The following is a 16,970-nucleotide window of genomic DNA, read 5'->3' on the forward strand; positions in this document are numbered from 1 at the left end:
CTTTATCTCAGTTTGCCCATCTGTAAATGGGTACAATAAATCCCTACCTCAGCCAAGTGCTCTGAGGATTGATTAATATTTCTAAAGCACTGAGACCCTTGGGCAAAAAAGACTATATGAGTACCAAATGTTGATTACAATTAGATCTATAATGAGTCAAATATCAGCAGAGAGAGAGATTAACAGATGTTGACAAAGGAGAAGAAGGGATATGAGGTATGGGAAAAGGAGGAGGATCAAATCCAAGCTGTCTTGTTAGCAGGCACAACTCAGTTGCAATCAGTGTTATTGCATCAGGGCTGTGTTTGGCTTGGAAAGTCAATGAGGCAGAGAGATGTACAGTATTGTTAATTAATGCTAATGCTTGATAGCAATGATCCAGGTTCTTCTCCCTATTGTGACCCAGTGGAAATGACTGTGGAAACATCCTTCTGTAGAACTAGGATTGTAACTGCACTGAATGCACAAATAGCTCCTTACTGTCCCATAGGGCATTGTATTTCTGTCTAAATTAATGTTGTATCTCTGGGGACAAGAGGATGTTTGTGGTTGAATGAAGGTATGCTTTAGTTACTCTTGTTTTTCATAAGGTGATCAGAGGTATGTGTCTACAGAAAATGTTTTAAAATTTGTTTAGACTTGGTCCAATAAGGTGAAGCGTAGAAAAATGAAATGATTGGACCAAAGCCTTCCCTTAGTTACCACTGGTGCAATTTCATTGCATTCAGTTGGATGATACAAATGTAAGTGAAGGCAGAATTTGGCCCACTGAGTCCATTTCTTAATCTTTTCAGTAGGAGCCATTTCTGTCTAACCCAGAAAGCTCATCCTCAAGGATGTTCCAAATTGTGCTCCCAGTTCACATCATCACATCCAGTGCATCTGACGTTAGGTATCTGACTCAAACACATACAATGACATTCATATTCAAGGATGACATTTTATCTTTAGTCTCACCCAGGGATAGTCAATAGACGGACCATAGTCCAAATCCGGACCACAAGACACTTTTCAGTGGACTGTGGGGACAGAGGCGATGCATGGGTGGGGCATGTGGGGTTACATGCCCCCCCCCCCATTTCTCCTGATGCCTCTGATGGGTACAGTGCTCCCCCTGGCAGTGGTGCTCTCCGTGTGTCCGTATGTCGCAAGGAGGGAGCAGAGCAGCTGGCTGAGCTCCTCCCACTCCTAATGGGGCTGCTTCACCTTCCTCGCTGTTGGAGTCCCAGCGTTGCTGCCTGCTTTGCAGACTATCCACTGAGGTGAGTCAGGGGTAGAAAGTAGAGGCAATGCGTGGGACTCCAACAGCAGGGAAGGTGAAACAGCCCCATGGTTGAGGGAGAGGAGGAGCTCAGCCAGCCATCCTGCTTCCTCCACGTGGTGCATGGACACACGGAGAGTGATACTAGTAGGGGAAGTGCTACCTCCTCGCTTCTGGGCGTCCCAATAAATGGGGGGGAATGTAACCCCCCAGAACCTTTCATATGTCTCTCCTCCTTCCCGCCCCCCCCCCCCCCCCCCCGGCCACAGCTATGTGTCGCCTCTGTGTGCAGGCTGAAGCTGAGCTGGGGTTGGAGCCATGCGGAGCTGTGCTTGTGCTCCAAGCGGTCCCTGGAGCCCACTGCTCCACCCCCATGTTCCCCGCCCCCAAAGCTGACCTTGTGCCCCCAGCCTCATGCCCCCATCCCGGAGCCTGCCCACCCACTCCCACCTCATACCCCCAGAGCCCACCCACCCCGGTCTCGTGCCCCCTGCCCCAGAGCATTTCTCAGAGCCCCCCACCCTGGCCTAAGGTCCTTTCCAGGCCCAGTTCTTTGGGGCCAGTCCCCGGAGCCCTCTCCAGCCCTTCCCCCCCCTCCCCACTGTCCCAATCGTCCTCTCCCTCCCCAGTCCACCTCCAGTCATCCACCTCTGCCACATCCCAGGCTCCCCCCATGTTCCCAGGGCTACTATTTGGAGTCTCCTTGGTCCCTCCCACTATCTGGAGCCTCTTTCCTGCCCCTCTGCTATCCCATCCCCCAAAGGCGCATCACACCGCTAACTGGATCATAGTTCAGCAGCTTCACCTGCTGGGTCTAAGCTCAAAAGTACTCTCACACATTCACACCCTGCTTTGCTGCCTAAATCCTAGCCCATACCCATTCCTCTCCCCTGCCACTTGGCTCAATTGAGGGCATGAAGGAATGTTTGGGGGGAAGGGGGGTGCAAGGAGCAATGCCAGGTGCCTCAGGCTAGCTCCATGTGTCCCATTTTCAGTTAAGGGAAATAAGGTCACCTAACTCTCTGGGCAGGGAGCTGGCAGGCAATCAGGGAGCTTGGGGGGCAAAGGGGGGGCAATTGGGAATTAGGGGAGGGAAGCTGGGTTGGGGTCTGGACCTTGACTATACGTTGACCAAGAAATTTGGACCTTGACAAAAAATAGACTACCCTGGTCTAAACCTTTGGGTCTAGCTAAATCAGTATATACTGAATAGTTTATGTAAGGTCACTTAGTGTTAAATGGGCTAAGCTTTAACTTTGAAATTCTTAAGGGGATTTGGATGACTCAAGTGATGGATAAAATCCAAACCAGGTAGGGTAACAAAAGTTGTTCAGATTTGATTGATGTACAGTGATGAATTGGTGGTGTCAGCCCTGTTCCTAGAGGGGAGGCGGTCCCATGATAAAACTGGGATTACATTTGGCCCCTTTGTCAGCAGTCAGCAGAAATGCCAACCATAGAATGAATATGGAGAGTGAATTTTGTTCCCACTCCTATATGTGCCTCTTCCAGGTTGTTCCTCAGGTACAGTGGTGTGGGTCTCTGAGAAGTTTGTACTGCTGCTGCCTGTGCTGTAGTTGCACTGTGGGATTAGATACATTCATTCTTCAGTGCTGTCATTCTGACACTTTTCATGAGAGCTAAATCCTTATTTAAATTAAACAAAAATAAAAACAAGGGGACGGGCAAGGGGGATTTCATAATATTTGTGAAGCAACAAATTCAGTAGCTGCCAGTGTCAAAATATAAACTTCACAACCATTCCTTATTTATTGGTTGGTTTTTTTTTTTTTACCCTGCACCTCAGCACAAATAAGGCTAATGTTCTTGTATTGCAGGCTGCTGAAGGTCTTTGTCATGTGGAAGCCTGTGCAGTGACATGGTATCGACAGGAAAAGTTAATCTTGTTTGTTGTACCTAAAGACAACTTAGCAAGAGACACTCTTAAGGAACTCCAGAAACATCTCCCAACCTACGCAATCCCTGATGAACTTGTGCTGATAGAAACTTTGCCTTTCACATTGCATGGTAAATGAAGTAATGTTTGACAAATGCTCTTCAGTGCAGATGCTGCTGTGTGCCTTTTCTATTTTGTTTAGAAGCTAAATTTGTTGTCTCTTCTTCTTCACTGAAACTCGACCCCAAAACAGTAATAGCTGGTTCATGCACTATTACTTATTTTATTGCATTGTGCTCTGATGTGACCCATGGTATTAAGCCATCACCATAAGCTAGAGCTGTGTTCTGCAGCAAATCTGTCTGGCTCTCATTTGTTTTCCATTGCATTCCTCTGTACTGTTTATTTGACACCCTTAGACTCTCTGGAATTGAATAATAGTAATTAAAAGCATTTTAAGTTTGAAAATACACACACACGTATTTGTTTGACCTGCTTTTGCTTCCATTGAAGTCAGTGGCAACTGCTTTCAGTTGGGACAGGATAAGGCACTATATGTGGGTGGGTGTAGTATGATACATTTTCAAAATCCTGCTCCCTTTTATGTGGGTGCAGTTGATTGCTGGTGTAAAAAAAATGGGTGCAATTTTGCCCACAAATAAAGAAATCTAGACTGAGACCTAGATGAACATGTAGCCCATAACAAGAATTTGAAAATACAAAGTCTAAAATGCAGTGAAAAAAATCTTGTGCTTTTTATTTTGTTTGAAGGCAAAATTGATGTTTCTGAGCTGTGCAAGATTTACAGTAACCATCTAAATTCCAGAAGGCATGACAGTAAGCTGAGCGGAGCAGAGGAATTGTGGGAAAGATTGCAGTATTTATGGAAGGTAGTATTTTAAGCTGCCTTTTTATCATTGCCAGTGGATCATTATACATGTGTCAGGAATTAAACAGTTTTAATAAGTGTGACTAATGCAACCAGAATATTTTTGCTGCATGTACATTATGTACTGTAGCTCCATCCGTTCATTTAGTACTTAAATACAATTTCTCTGTAACAGCCAGGAGGGAGCCTTTCCCCCTCCCCCCCCATAAGCTGAAGTTGCAAACTGTAATGGGCTAAACTGTTAGTGTATGTAGGGTGAATTACAGCCACATAATCTGTCATCAGTTTCAGAATACTTCTTCCCATGCCAAGCAAGAAAGCCATAAGGGAGGCCAGTAACTGCAGAATCAGAATCAAGCATAAAATTAGCACTGCTGAAATTGACACTTTCCCCCATGACTTGATCAGCCTGCATTTCTCAGAGCACCAAAAAGAGCAAATACAATCCTGCAAGGTGCTGAATTCTTTCAGTCCCTGTTGATTTCAGTGGGGGTCTGAGGCACTGACAGGCTCAGGCCCTACTTCCCTGTGGCACTGGGACATTGTTCACCTCACAAACTCTGTTCTTCGCTTCTTCTCTAGTCTCTGCTGAGTCTTCCAGATGATTCACCAAGCATTTCCAAAGATTCACTGTTTCTGTACAGTGGTGGAGATTCCTTGAAGTCACTACGGTTTCATGATGAGATTGAGAATTTGGCAGGCAAGGCCATTCCTGGACTCCTGGAAGTTATTCTCAGCAGCTCCATTGCTGAGGTTTACCGACATGTTCTTAAAGCTGTATTCCCAAGTGAGGACCAAATAATGAATCATAACACTGTGAAAAGAAAACTGAATGAGAGCAGTGGAGGGGAATTCCATAGAGAACACACAAAACCAAAATCTAGAAGGTACTTTAATGCTGCTGCAGGATTGATTGCATTTATTGCACTAAACCGAGGAAATCGGATGTTGTCAATGACTTCCCCTGAGTCTCTTATGAGCCCATATAATGCAGGACAGGCAGGAACAGAGTTAAGACAACAAGCATCTTATTCATCTGCTGTAACTTCTAATACAATGAAATATGAAGTGACAGAGAATAAATCTGGAAAGAGCAGAAGCCGTCCAAAAATTGCAAGCAAGACAAATGAAACAGGTACTCATTCTGTAGAACAAGCTCCTTCAGAAATGCCTGAGAAGCTGATATTACATGTAAGATGGAAGTCAAATATGGGCAAATGTGTAGATGCCTCCCCATTAGTTATAATACCAGCCACGGATGATTTATCAGCAACTGTATACGTTGGGTCTCATTCTCACACAATGCAGGCAATTGATTTACACTCAGGAAAAATCAAGTGGGAGAGAATTCTTGGAGATCGTATTGAATCCTCTGCATGTGCGTCTAAGTGTGGAAACTTCATTATCGTTGGTATGTATTTTAAATGGTTTTCCTTTTTCTTAAATTGTAACCAGATTACATAGCAGCTTATTCAATGTCAAGCAATATGTAGCTGGCATCTCTACTTCCACTAACCCGTGTTCTGTGTCTGTCTAAAATTAAACTGCAGTAAATGGGAACAAAAGAGAAAAGCCGTTTCAATGCCACTATTGAGGGTGGCTGGGCCCTTTAAAGCGAGGTGGGTTCCAATCCACTTGTGACAAGTGTAGCTCATCTCCCCAGGGGAGGAGGATGAGTAATAGTGAAGTCATGTAACAGATGGGTCAGGTGGCTGAATCAGGCCTAAGGTAGATAAAGCAAGAGACCTAGAGAGAGAAAGTGGGTGTTTGCAGATTCCTCAGGCAGAAAGAAGGCTCCTGTAGGGCCTTGAGTCAGCAGAGGGGAAGGAGGTCTGTCTGTTGATCTCTTCCAATCTAGAAAGGAATAATATTGAGAAAAGGAGCAACCATTTGAGGGAAGCTGATCCAAGGTCGCAGCTGATAGGAATAAGCACAGCCCCAAGGAGGGGAACTGTGAGGCCCCTCTGTCAGGAGAGGAAGACTTTGGAAACCTAGAGAGACAGATCCGCAGGTGGGAGGAACTGGGCTCAGCTGGGGACTGGGTAGAGGAGCCTGTTTTGTGTTTGAACTCTGAAAGGAATTTTAAAGAGAGGACGGACACTCAGGGAGGAGGGGCTGGTCCCATCTTGAAACTGGGGTGAAGATTCTGTAAGTTTGAGTTCTATTTTGAATTACTCTGTGCAGGACTTAGTCCCTTCCCATGGACCAGTGTATTATCTAAACAGTATGGACTTTTTAAGGGCCCCTCAGCAGCCATGCCAGATCCTGAGCAGGTGTTCAGGAGGCAGTAACCCTATCACAACCATAAAAAATAATGGAAGGGCAACTTATTTAAAGTATTGCAATCAAGTAGGAGTATTATGTACTAATGGATTTATTCTTCTTTTCTTAACTGTACTGTACTAGTACATTGATAATCAATAGGTACACGTTCCTTTTGAAGAATTTAGTTAGAACATAATAATTGAACTGCTTAGAAAAGCATGGGATGATAAGTTTTAAAAATGTCTTTAAAGTAAGCTTTAAAAATTGAGAGAGTGCAACCCACCCACCCCCTGGGTGTGATGTTCTGTCCCATCTAGTGGCACTAAGACCACTTAAAGAGAGATTAATGAGTCTGCTCTACAGCCTTAGTTAAGAGCCACATGACTTTTAGCTCATGCAGTAGAGGCTCATGCACTAAGCTCCAGAGGTCCCAGGTTCAATCCTGCCTGCCGACGACTGGGGTCTGTCGGTGTTACAGTAGAACTTAGTGTATGATACTTCAGAAAGTTAAATCTAGTGCAAAATAATCTTTTTTTTTTTTTTTTTTTTTTTTAATTTTAAAAAGCTTTTTTGGGTACTCTGAGCAAAGGTCACTTATACAAGATATTGGCAAATGCACTTTCCACTGCATTGGTGTATGCTGTTTGAATTTTAAAGCAGTTTGTTGTTGGCATGTCAAAGTGGCCATAATTGCCTCATAAAGGATTAATGTGTCACCTGTAACTGACCCCCCCATGAAAAATCAGGAGGGTTTTTGTCATCTGCTCAGATGAAAAGAGAGTAATTAAATACTCACTAATGTTATCTATGTGGTGCATGCACACCTGATATGTCTAACGTGTTAAATAGTACAAAGCTTGGATCCCTTGCCTTTTGGCTTGACATAAGACAGTGGTGACCAAAGTTTTGGCTGATATTTTGATTGCTGTTGAGCCTGCAGGTAACAAAATTGTGCTGATGTTTTATTATGCCCTAACGTCTCTTGCACTAGAGCCTGGATTTTATTAAACAAAATGGAGGCTCTTTATTATACACTTCAGTGTCTTTATTGCCAGATGCACTGTTGCTGTTGCCATGTTGGTCCCAGGATATTAGAGAGACGAGGTGGGTGAGGTAATATCTTTTATTGGACCAACTTCTGTTGGTGAGAGAGGCAAGCTTTATGTTTATTGCCAGAAACATAAATGAGAATAAAAGTAATTTCATTAATATGCACAAACTTTTCACTTCCCTTGTCCATATTCAGTAGCTCACCCGTCCTCCAACAAACTTCACAGTAATAGCGCAGTAAAAATAGGCATAGCTTTAAAATGACTCAGAAGAAGAGCATTGAGCGCTTAATGTCAAATGCACTTGTGAGGTTTTATTTTCAGCAAGAAGCTTGAATGCAGAAAGTGCTGGGAAATATGTTAGCTCGTGAGTCAATCTATCACCTCCAACCTTTTGATCAGCAATGACGCAGTTAAAACGCTAATGCAAATATCATTACCTGTTTTTTTTTCCTATTGCACTTTATTTTATCCAGGCTGCTATAATGGTTTCGTGTATGTACTCAGAAGCCATAATGGGGAAATACACTGTATCTTTACTGCAGAAGATGCTGTGAAAAGCTCTGCAGTTGTGCATCCTTCCACTGGACTAATCTACATTGGATCGCATGACCAGCATATATATGCTTTGGATATTTATGTAAGAAGTCACCCTGACTAACTTTATGTATATCAAAAGTAAAACATCTGACCCTCTTGAACCATATCTATGGTAACACCAGCTTAAGCTCCATCAGTGCTGGCAATCTTGGGAGCCCTAATGTAAACAGACTGCCAACTGCTTTCATTTAAGCCTTGAGTTAATTAGGCCTGCTTGGAGTAGGGTTAAATGACAGTGATTAAAAGTGCTGTTGGCAGTCTGTGGTCTCCCTACATTACACTCCCAGCACTGCCAATGCCAGTTCAGAACTATATGGCAAATTACCCTCTATCACTAGTACGGAACTGTGTGGTTAGGGCAAATCTAAAACCTGTACTCCCAGTGCAGGCAACTTGTAATAAACCCACAATGGGTTGAGAGAAGGAAAGTGATGTGGGTGTTATTACATATTTCTTAGCTGAGTTTCCAATATTTAGCTCTGTGAAAGAAGAAACTGCCCTGAGCAATATGGGTTTCTTTGATTGCTGGCAAATTATAATCTTCACTTAAGTAGTATTTTCCAAGTAAACTTGCTGTTGATAAAACTTTGACGTCTGAGTCCTTGCAAATAACATAATGAACTTTAACTCTCAGTTATCAGATTGTATAGCTTTTTTTATATACTTTTTCTTGGATTGACAGAAGGAGGAACATGTCTGGAAGCTGCACTGTGAAGGTGGAGCTGTGTTTTCGTCTCCTTATCTAAGTATCTTGCCAGATCACCTGTATGTTGCTACACTAGGAGGACTTTTATTGGCTGTAAATCCAGTATGTACCTTCCTTGCTATCTCTGGGCCAGATCTTGAATCCTTATTCAGCCAAAACATGCTCTGAAGTCAGTAGAAGTTTTGCTTCAGTAAGGACTGCAAGGTCATACTTTCTAATAACAATCTTTTTCATCCAGGGATCTCACTGCATTTCAAAAGAGAGCAGTATTATCTTGATTTTGCAGATGGGGAATCTGAGGTGCAGAGAGACGAAGACTTAGATTCACAAAAGGACTCTGTGAACCTCCTGACTTGGAGGTGCTGTACCTCCCAGTGGGATTCTCAGCCTCAAGTTAGTTGCCCAGGTTCCCTACACAATGTGTGGGGAGAGTCAGGTGCCTAAGAAAGGGATTCATGGAAGCTAGCGGGGGCTGCTTAACTTAACCAGTAGGAGATGCTGAGGAGAGGAGTGTGGCCTGAGCACTGGCTTTCAAAGGTATTTCTGTGTCTAAGGCTTTGTCTACATTGGCAAAACTTTTGTCGTTCACAGGTGTTTTAAAAAAACAACAACCACGCACCCTCACCCCCCCCCCCCCCCCGAAAGACAAATGTTTTGTCTACGACAAGCACTGATGTGAATAGCACTTTGTTGGCAGGAGTGCTCTCCTGCTGACAACACTGATGCTGCTCATTATGGGTGGGAGTTTTTTGTCGGCAGGAAAGCTCTCTCCTGCCGACAAACAGCGGCTACACTGCGCGCCTTTTAGCAGCATGGCTGTAGCTGCACAGCCGTGTTGCTAAAAGCTGTTCTAGGTATTAAGTTGGAATAATCTCTGCAGAGTAGGTCTGCTCTTGCTTTGCCGCTTGGGGGACCGAATTCTCTTTTCTTGTGGCTATTCCCAGGGCCCAGCCCAGTTACTAGGAAGAAGATTTGCCCAGTAGTTTTGTGCAGCTTTCTACAATCTCATTAAATGCCATGTCTTGTACTTTGTCATTCACAGGATACGGGTAATAAGATCTGGAAAAGTTCCTGTGGAAAACCCCTCTTCTCCTCTCCTCACTGCAGTGAGCAGTATGTGTGCATTGGATGTGTGGATGGGAATGTGTACTGTTTTAGCCACTCAGGAGAAAAGGTGAAAAACTATCACTATTAGATTATTCGACTTTCTTACATCACAAACTCTTGCTTTGATTTATCTTTTAGTAATAAATCGCAGTTTTATAAAATTGTTCTGAGGATTTCAGTGGTTATCATATATTAACGCTTACACCAGCCAGGTAAAATAAGTATCAGTATGTACCCATTTTACAGAAAGGTAAATTCTAACAGAGAGAGGTAAAGCAGTTTGCCAAAGGCTATCCAGCAAGTCAGTGGCAGAGTTGGAAATAAAACCCAGAATCCCAGTCTCTCCCCAGCCATCCCTCCGTTCCTAATGCAGAGGTAAAAATCCTGAGCATCTCAGTTGAATTCTAACCATTTAATTTGGGAGGGAAGGATGAGAGGGATGTCAGGTGGTGACATTTTTGGTTTGAATTCTGTTAGCAGATGTCAGGGATACACACAGCAGAGTTGAAAGCAAGAGTTGCTTTCAAGTCCCATCCCTATCTTTCAGATTTGTTTTATAAAGGTACTGACTGGAATTAAGGTTTCACTGACATGTTTATCAAGGTGTCAAACAAAATGCTGGTGTCATGGCAGAGGTACCTGTGTAAGTGTGTGTGTGTGGCTTGGTCTCATTCTTAGAATCTTGGATGCGATGGTAAGATTTATTTTCTCAGAGATGTACAAGATTTGCATCTCTGGTTTTAATTTTTGTTGTTGAAGCTGTCGTTTGTTTGCCTGGGCACAGCCATAGGGTACTTAACTCACAAGTGTTGTCCATAGTAAAAATTGTCACTGATAAAATCATAGAATCGTAGGACTGGAAGGGACCTCGAGAGATCATTTAGTTCAGTCCCCTGCACTCATGGCAGGACTAAGTATTATCTAGACCATCCCTGACAGGTATTTGTCTAACCTGCTCTTAAAAAACTCCAATGATGGAGATTCCCTAGGCAACTTATTCCAGTGCTTAAACTTCCTGACTGTCAGGGTGGTTTTCTTAATGTCCAACCTAAACCACCCTTGCTGCAATTTAAGCCCATTGCTTCTTGTTCTATCCTCAGAGGTTAAGGAGAACAATTTTTCTCCCTCCTCCTTGTAACAATCTTTTATGTAGTTGAAAACTGTTATCATGTCCCCTCTGTCTTTTCTTCTCCAGACTACACAAACCCAATTTTTTCAGTCTTTCCTCATAGGTCATGTTTTCTAGACCTTTAATCATTCTTGTTGCTCTTCTCTGGACTTTCTCCAATTTGTCCACATCTTTCCTGAAATGTGGCGCCCAGAACTGGACACTGTACTTCAGTTGAGGCCTAATCAGCACTGAGTAAAATGGAAGAATTACTTCTTGTGTCTTGCTTACAACATGCCTGCTAATACATCCCAGAATGATGTTTGCTTTACTGTTGACTCATATTTAGCTTGTGATCCACTATGACCCCCAGATCCCTTTCCGCAGTATTCCTTCCTAGGCAGACATTTCCCATTTTGTATGCGTGCAACTGATTGTTCATTCCTAAGTGGAGTACTTTGCATTTGTCCTTCCTGCATGTCATTCTATTTACTTCAGACCATTTCTCCAGTTTGTCCAGATCATTTTGAATTTTAATCCTATCCCCCAAAGGACTTGCAACCCCTCCCAGTTTGGTATCATCAGTAAACTTTATAAGTGTACTCTCTCTGCCATTTATCTAAATAATTGATGAAGATATTGAACAGAACCGGATCAGGAACTGATCCCTGTGGGACCCCACTCAATATGCCTTTCCAGCTTGTCTGTGAACCACTGATAACTACTCTCTAAGAACAAGATATATCACATCTACTGCTTTCCCGTTATCCACAAGGCCTGTTACCCTGTCAAAGAAAGCTATTAGGTTGGTTTCACACAATTTGTTCTTCTCACATCCATGCTGACTGTTAGTTATTACTAAGGCTGCGAGTTTGTCATGGATTCCGTGACTTTCTGGGATTACCATGACGTCTCCTATAATGGTCCATGCTCCCCCTCAGATTCTGACCCTTCTCTCAGGTCTCCATGTTTTGGATTTAACAGTGGGCTTTTGTCACCTGCCCCCATCAAACCTAGTTTAAACCCCTCCTCACTAGATTAGCCAATCTGTATCCAAATATGCTCTTCTCCTTCCTCAATAGGTAGACCCTGTCTCTGCTTAGCAGTCCTTCTTCCCAGAACAGCATCCCGTGGTCAAGGAATCTAAAGCCCTCCTGGCGACACCATCCTCACAGCCAGGCATTCATCTCCAGGATGCAACTGTCTCTGCCTGAGCCCCTACCCTTGACCGGAAGGATCAAAGAGAACACCAACTGTGCCACCAACTCCTTCACCCTTGCTGCCAGAGCCCTGTAGTCACTTCTTATCTTCTCAGGGTCATACCTTGCAGTATCATTGGTGCCCACATGGATGAGTAGCATGGGGTAGTAGTCAGAAGGCTGGATGATCCTTGACAGTCCCTTCCATAACATCTCGGATATGGGCCCCTGGCAGGCAGCATACCTCCCGGGATGCCATGTCAGGCTGACAGATGGGTGCCTCCGTCCCTCTCAGAAGAGGGTCACCAACCACCACTACCCGACGTTTCCTCCTGGGAGTGGTGGCTGCGATCCTCACAGCTTGGGGGGTACATGGCTTCTCCTTCTCCACCTTTGCAGGTGATTCCTCGTTGCCAGGGCAGCATAATGGTTCTTCGTCACTGGTGGGAGTAGGGGGGGAGCACTGCCTGCTGCAAGAAGTAACCAGCAGCCAGTGTCCTCCCTTTGACAAAGCCATATCCTCCTCTCCTGGTGGCATGACAGCAGCCCTCTCTAACTGGATAGCTTTCCCAGCCTTGGATGTCTGATGTTCTAAAACAGTGATGCTAGGACTCCTCTCTCCCCCCCCCCCCCCCCCCCCCCCGCTTCATTGGCTTGCAGGGATCTTTATGTAGGTGCTTCTCGGAACTCCCGCAAGATGGGATTTGTTACACTACACCAATACAGTGAGGAAAGATTTTCTTCAGAGTGCATGGAGAGGGGATGTGGGGTTTGCCCTGCTGGAGGGACACCTCTACTGTAATGGCCTTGAGGTACTTACTGTGTTGCCTGTTTAGCCTCTTTTTAGTAGAGCCTCCACATAGGTGAAATAATTTACAGGAAACGAGAGAGAAAAGGTGGTTGAGATTATATCTTTTGTTGGTGAGAGAGACAAGCTTTCAAGCTTACTCAGAGCTCTTCTTCAGTTCAGCTCTGTGTAAGCTTGTCTCTTACCAACAGAAGTTGGTCCAATAAAAGATATTACCTCACCCACCTTTTCTCTGGAATATCCTGGGACCAACATGGCTACAACAACACTGCATTACAGGAAACTATCATGTGAGTGCCTGCCTACTGAATTTATGTGTGGAGCTTAGCTCGTGAATGTTGCAAGTATTTTCTAGCCATGTATTATACAGTACACCATATGCCAGAATCCAGATGATGCAGTATATTTGTCTTCTCTGTCAACAACTTGTCCCTAAAGATTAAATAGATGTGTCATTGGTAACCTGAACAACCTGTAATAATGGATTATTTTTTTAATACTGTTCTGTAGGTTTGGCAGTTTTCCACCAGTGGACCAGTCTTTTCATCCCCATGTATCTCAAGTTTAACTAAGCAAGAAATATATTTTGGTTCCCATGACCGCTTTATCTACTGCTGTAATATGGAAGGTAATTTACTGTGGAAATTTGAAACCACTTCAAGCGTATATGCAACTCCCTTTATTTTCCATAGTCATGACTTGGAGAGTGAAACGCTGCTGGCAGCAACATCCACAGATGGTACAGTGTGGGTCCTGAATGCTAAGAATGGATTGGTAACAGGTGTCAATAAACTTCCAGGAGAAGTATTCTCTTCCCCTGTAGTATGCGGATCAAGGCTCGTTGTTGGCTGTAGAAATGATTACGTTTATTGCCTAGATTTGTGTATCGCTGAAGAAACAAGAACTATTAGGATGTGTTAATCTGCTTTATCTCTAGTGTCTACACTTGGACGTTAAGAACACCCTTAAATTGTACTTTAAAGCACCCAGGCCTGTAGGTGCTGCTCTTGGCCCATGCTACTTTTGTAAAATGTATCATGTTTGCAAACTTTGTTAGTTAACAATTTTGCACCAACAGGCATGTCTATGCTGCAATAAAAGACGTGTGGCAGTGAGTCTCAGAGCTTGGATCAACTGACTTGGACTTGTGCTGTGGGGCTAAAAAGAGCTCTTTTTAGTCCCGTAGCAGGAGCTCGAGTCAGTTGACCCTGGGCTCTGAGGCTCGCTGCCGTAGGTTGTTTGTTGCAGAGTCAATGTACCCATTGTCTTGTCTGGACTAGGAAAAATGTGTGGTTTTCTTTTAAAATTTTGCCTATGTGCTGTTTAAAACATGATAGTGCTTAGTGGCAACAGTGTGTAATACTTTTTAAAAATGATACGTGGTCATGGACAACCGTAAACTCCCCCCAGTCATGATCTCTGGACACATTTTTAAGGTGTTAGTGTCTACACTAGGTGAACATTGGTGCTAGCTAATATGTTTTCAAAGTCAAGCTATTTTCCTAATCAAGAGACGGCACTTGACTTAATGATTGCTCAGCATCATGTGTCTGATTTAAGCTGAATTTTGGTGAAAAATAAATGTGTTCACTCTGACATAACTGTTTCTGGCAATTTATATTGAATTTTATGCCATATGTCATGTCTAGCATGGAAATTTGCTTGTCTGTTTGGTCTCAAGTTTTCCAGTATTTGGTTTGGCAATTTAGCCTTTTTATTGAATGTATTAACATATTTTGTAAATAGATAACTATGTCTCAGTGTGCCTACTGCACATGCATAGACTGAGGTGCTCTGCCTCTCCAAGCACCTTTCCCTTGAGGTTGCTATCTGTTGTGGGGAATCCTTCAGTGCTGATTATTCTATTCTATATAGGTTTTTAAAATGCGTTCGGGGGAATGCAGCAGTGCCTGGGCCAGCCCCCATGGGGGGGCAGGAGGGAGTGCCACCCAGCCCTGCTCTGTCCCCAGCCTCGGGCCGCAGCTCTGCTCCTGGCCCCCGGCCCCGCTCTCAGCTCTGACTCGGAGGGGAAGGGTGGCAGACGGGTAAGGGGGAACATGAAGTGGGAAGTTTGGGGACCACTGCTCTACAACTTAATCTTTTTACGGTATCTAGGGAAGCTGACCTAACTTGCAAGAATAAACTGAATCTTCATTTTTACACAGTGATCTATGTCCATTAGTAAATGCTTAGCCCAAAAATAGTTGATTTGAACATTGTGAAGTTTACACTGGAACCCATTCCAAAATTATATGATTGTTATAAGCCCTTTTAAGCCCATGTTTGAGTTTAAACACAGGAATAGTCTTATAGATATCAGTGGGTATGTCTACATAGCATTTTGGAGCAAGCTCCTAGCCTGGGTCAACAGACTCTGCCAGAGGGGCTTGCACTAACACTCTAAAAATAGCTGTGTAGACATTTTTGATCTAAGCCAGGCATGGCCAAACAGCAGCTCGCGAGCCACATGTGGCTCTTTTAGCATTAGTGTGGCGTGTTGGGGCTCGGGCCTTTAGCCCTGCAGGAGGTGCCCAGACTCAAGGCTTCAGCTACACATGCACATTATAACAGAAAATTGCATCACGCAGGGCTGTGCGGACCTTGTGTGCTTGGGATATCCCTGCTTTCTGCACAAAGTCTGTGTTTACTGTTAAGTTGGATTTCAATAGTTCTCTGAGTGATGATCTCGCTGGATTCCAACCGTCGGGTGCGCATGCACCCCATGCGCTGGAGCCAGAACTGTTCATAGTAGTGTCCGTTGACCTGCATGTGAGTCGTACATCAACTGTGTGACACATCCGAGGCTTTAAGAGGCCATGCAGGTCCAGTTCCCTCTTACTGCCACATGGCCAGATAGAGAACCTCTGTTCCTTGTTGCTCTTAGCTTGCTATGAGTACTGTCTTCACCTCTTTTTCCTTGTATGTAGTTTTTTGTTGGTTTTTTCCCGCCCTTTAGTTGTAGTTAAAGCTCGGATTTTGTCATGGTAATTTTTAGTAAAAGTCAGGTCACGGGCAGTAACCAAAAATTCAAGGAAGCCTGTGACCTGTCTGTGACTTTTATTAAAAATGGTGATGATGGGGGGGGGGGAGGGGGAGACAAGCTCACAGCAGTTGGGAGCTGCGGGTCCCCACTGCCCGTGGAGGCTCGGAGCTCCAGGACTGCAGGGAGTTGCTTGGTGCTCCAGGAGCTACCTGCTGCCCATGGTGGCTTGGCGCTCTGGGGGCCGCCTGCTGTGGCTCAGCACTCCAGTGGCTTGGCGGTCTGGGCAGGCACCTGGGCGCTGCAGGGCCCCCCACTGCCCATGGGGACTGGGCTCTGTGGGAAACACCACATCCCCATGCCACAGCTGGGAGTTGCAGGACCCCTGCACCTGAGATCACTGGTGCCCCCCACTAGCTGATAGCGCCAACCCTGCAGCCCCCAGGGCTGAAGCAGAAAATGTCACAGAGATCTCTGGTAGTCACAGATTCTGTGACCTCTGTGACATAATCATAGTCTTAGTTGTAAAGTTAGTTGTCCTTTCAGATAATTTGTTAATTGTTGCCATTTTGGACTTTTCTTCCCTTCACGGGACTCTTCCCCAGTGCGGGGTCTATGCTCCAGCAAGCTGGGTTTAAGTACTGTGCTTCGCGCCCTTACGCCTTCTCTGTGAGCGACTAGCACCAACCTTGCCTCCTGCTTGGGTAAAGCTCATATCATTGCTCCATTTGCAGCTTGCTCCCACCTCGGACTCTGGAAGCTTGGGAGCTTCGCCTCTGTAAGCTCCTCATGGAAGAGGCGATGCAGCCACGTGCACCTTTGGATCCAGCACTGGGGGGATCTGTCGGAGTTCCAACCGGCAGCGGGCACTTCTCCCAGCCCTTCCTGCCCGGCGCTAGCGGCACTGCTGCCTCTGCCCAAATCCCACCGTGTGCGCAAGAAGCACACTCATGGGCAAAAGGGCGGCTCACCAATGGGGACCGCCCCTAAACACAACATTGCCTCCCTGAGTCGTGCCAAGTCGTGCATCGACTCAGAGGCTCCCACTCCAAAGAAGCGTCGTTGAGAGCATAAATCCAAACATCGCGCTCTGCTGGAAGT

At 44.8% G+C, this 16,970-nt stretch overlaps 1 protein-coding gene across 1 annotated transcript in view; it reads left to right on the top strand.

The window, feature by feature from the left end:
- Positions 1-14,482, top strand: part of AASDH (aminoadipate-semialdehyde dehydrogenase) — a 38,103-nt gene extending 23,621 nt beyond the window's left edge. The window contains exons 10-16 of the mRNA XM_065404672.1: positions 3,100-3,289; positions 3,930-4,048; positions 4,630-5,458; positions 7,838-8,001; positions 8,644-8,769; positions 9,710-9,841; positions 13,400-14,482. Of these exons, the coding sequence (XP_065260744.1) occupies positions 3,100-3,289; positions 3,930-4,048; positions 4,630-5,458; positions 7,838-8,001; positions 8,644-8,769; positions 9,710-9,841; positions 13,400-13,810 (1,971 nt within the window). The 3' untranslated portion in view covers positions 13,811-14,482. The remainder of the gene's footprint in view (positions 1-3,099; positions 3,290-3,929; positions 4,049-4,629; positions 5,459-7,837; positions 8,002-8,643; positions 8,770-9,709; positions 9,842-13,399) is intronic.
- The last annotated feature ends 2,488 nt before the right edge of the window (positions 14,483-16,970 follow it).

This window comes from Emys orbicularis, chromosome 5 (genome assembly GCF_028017835.1).
Source record: "Emys orbicularis isolate rEmyOrb1 chromosome 5, rEmyOrb1.hap1, whole genome shotgun sequence".
Classification (NCBI taxonomy): domain Eukaryota; kingdom Metazoa; phylum Chordata; order Testudines; family Emydidae; genus Emys; species Emys orbicularis.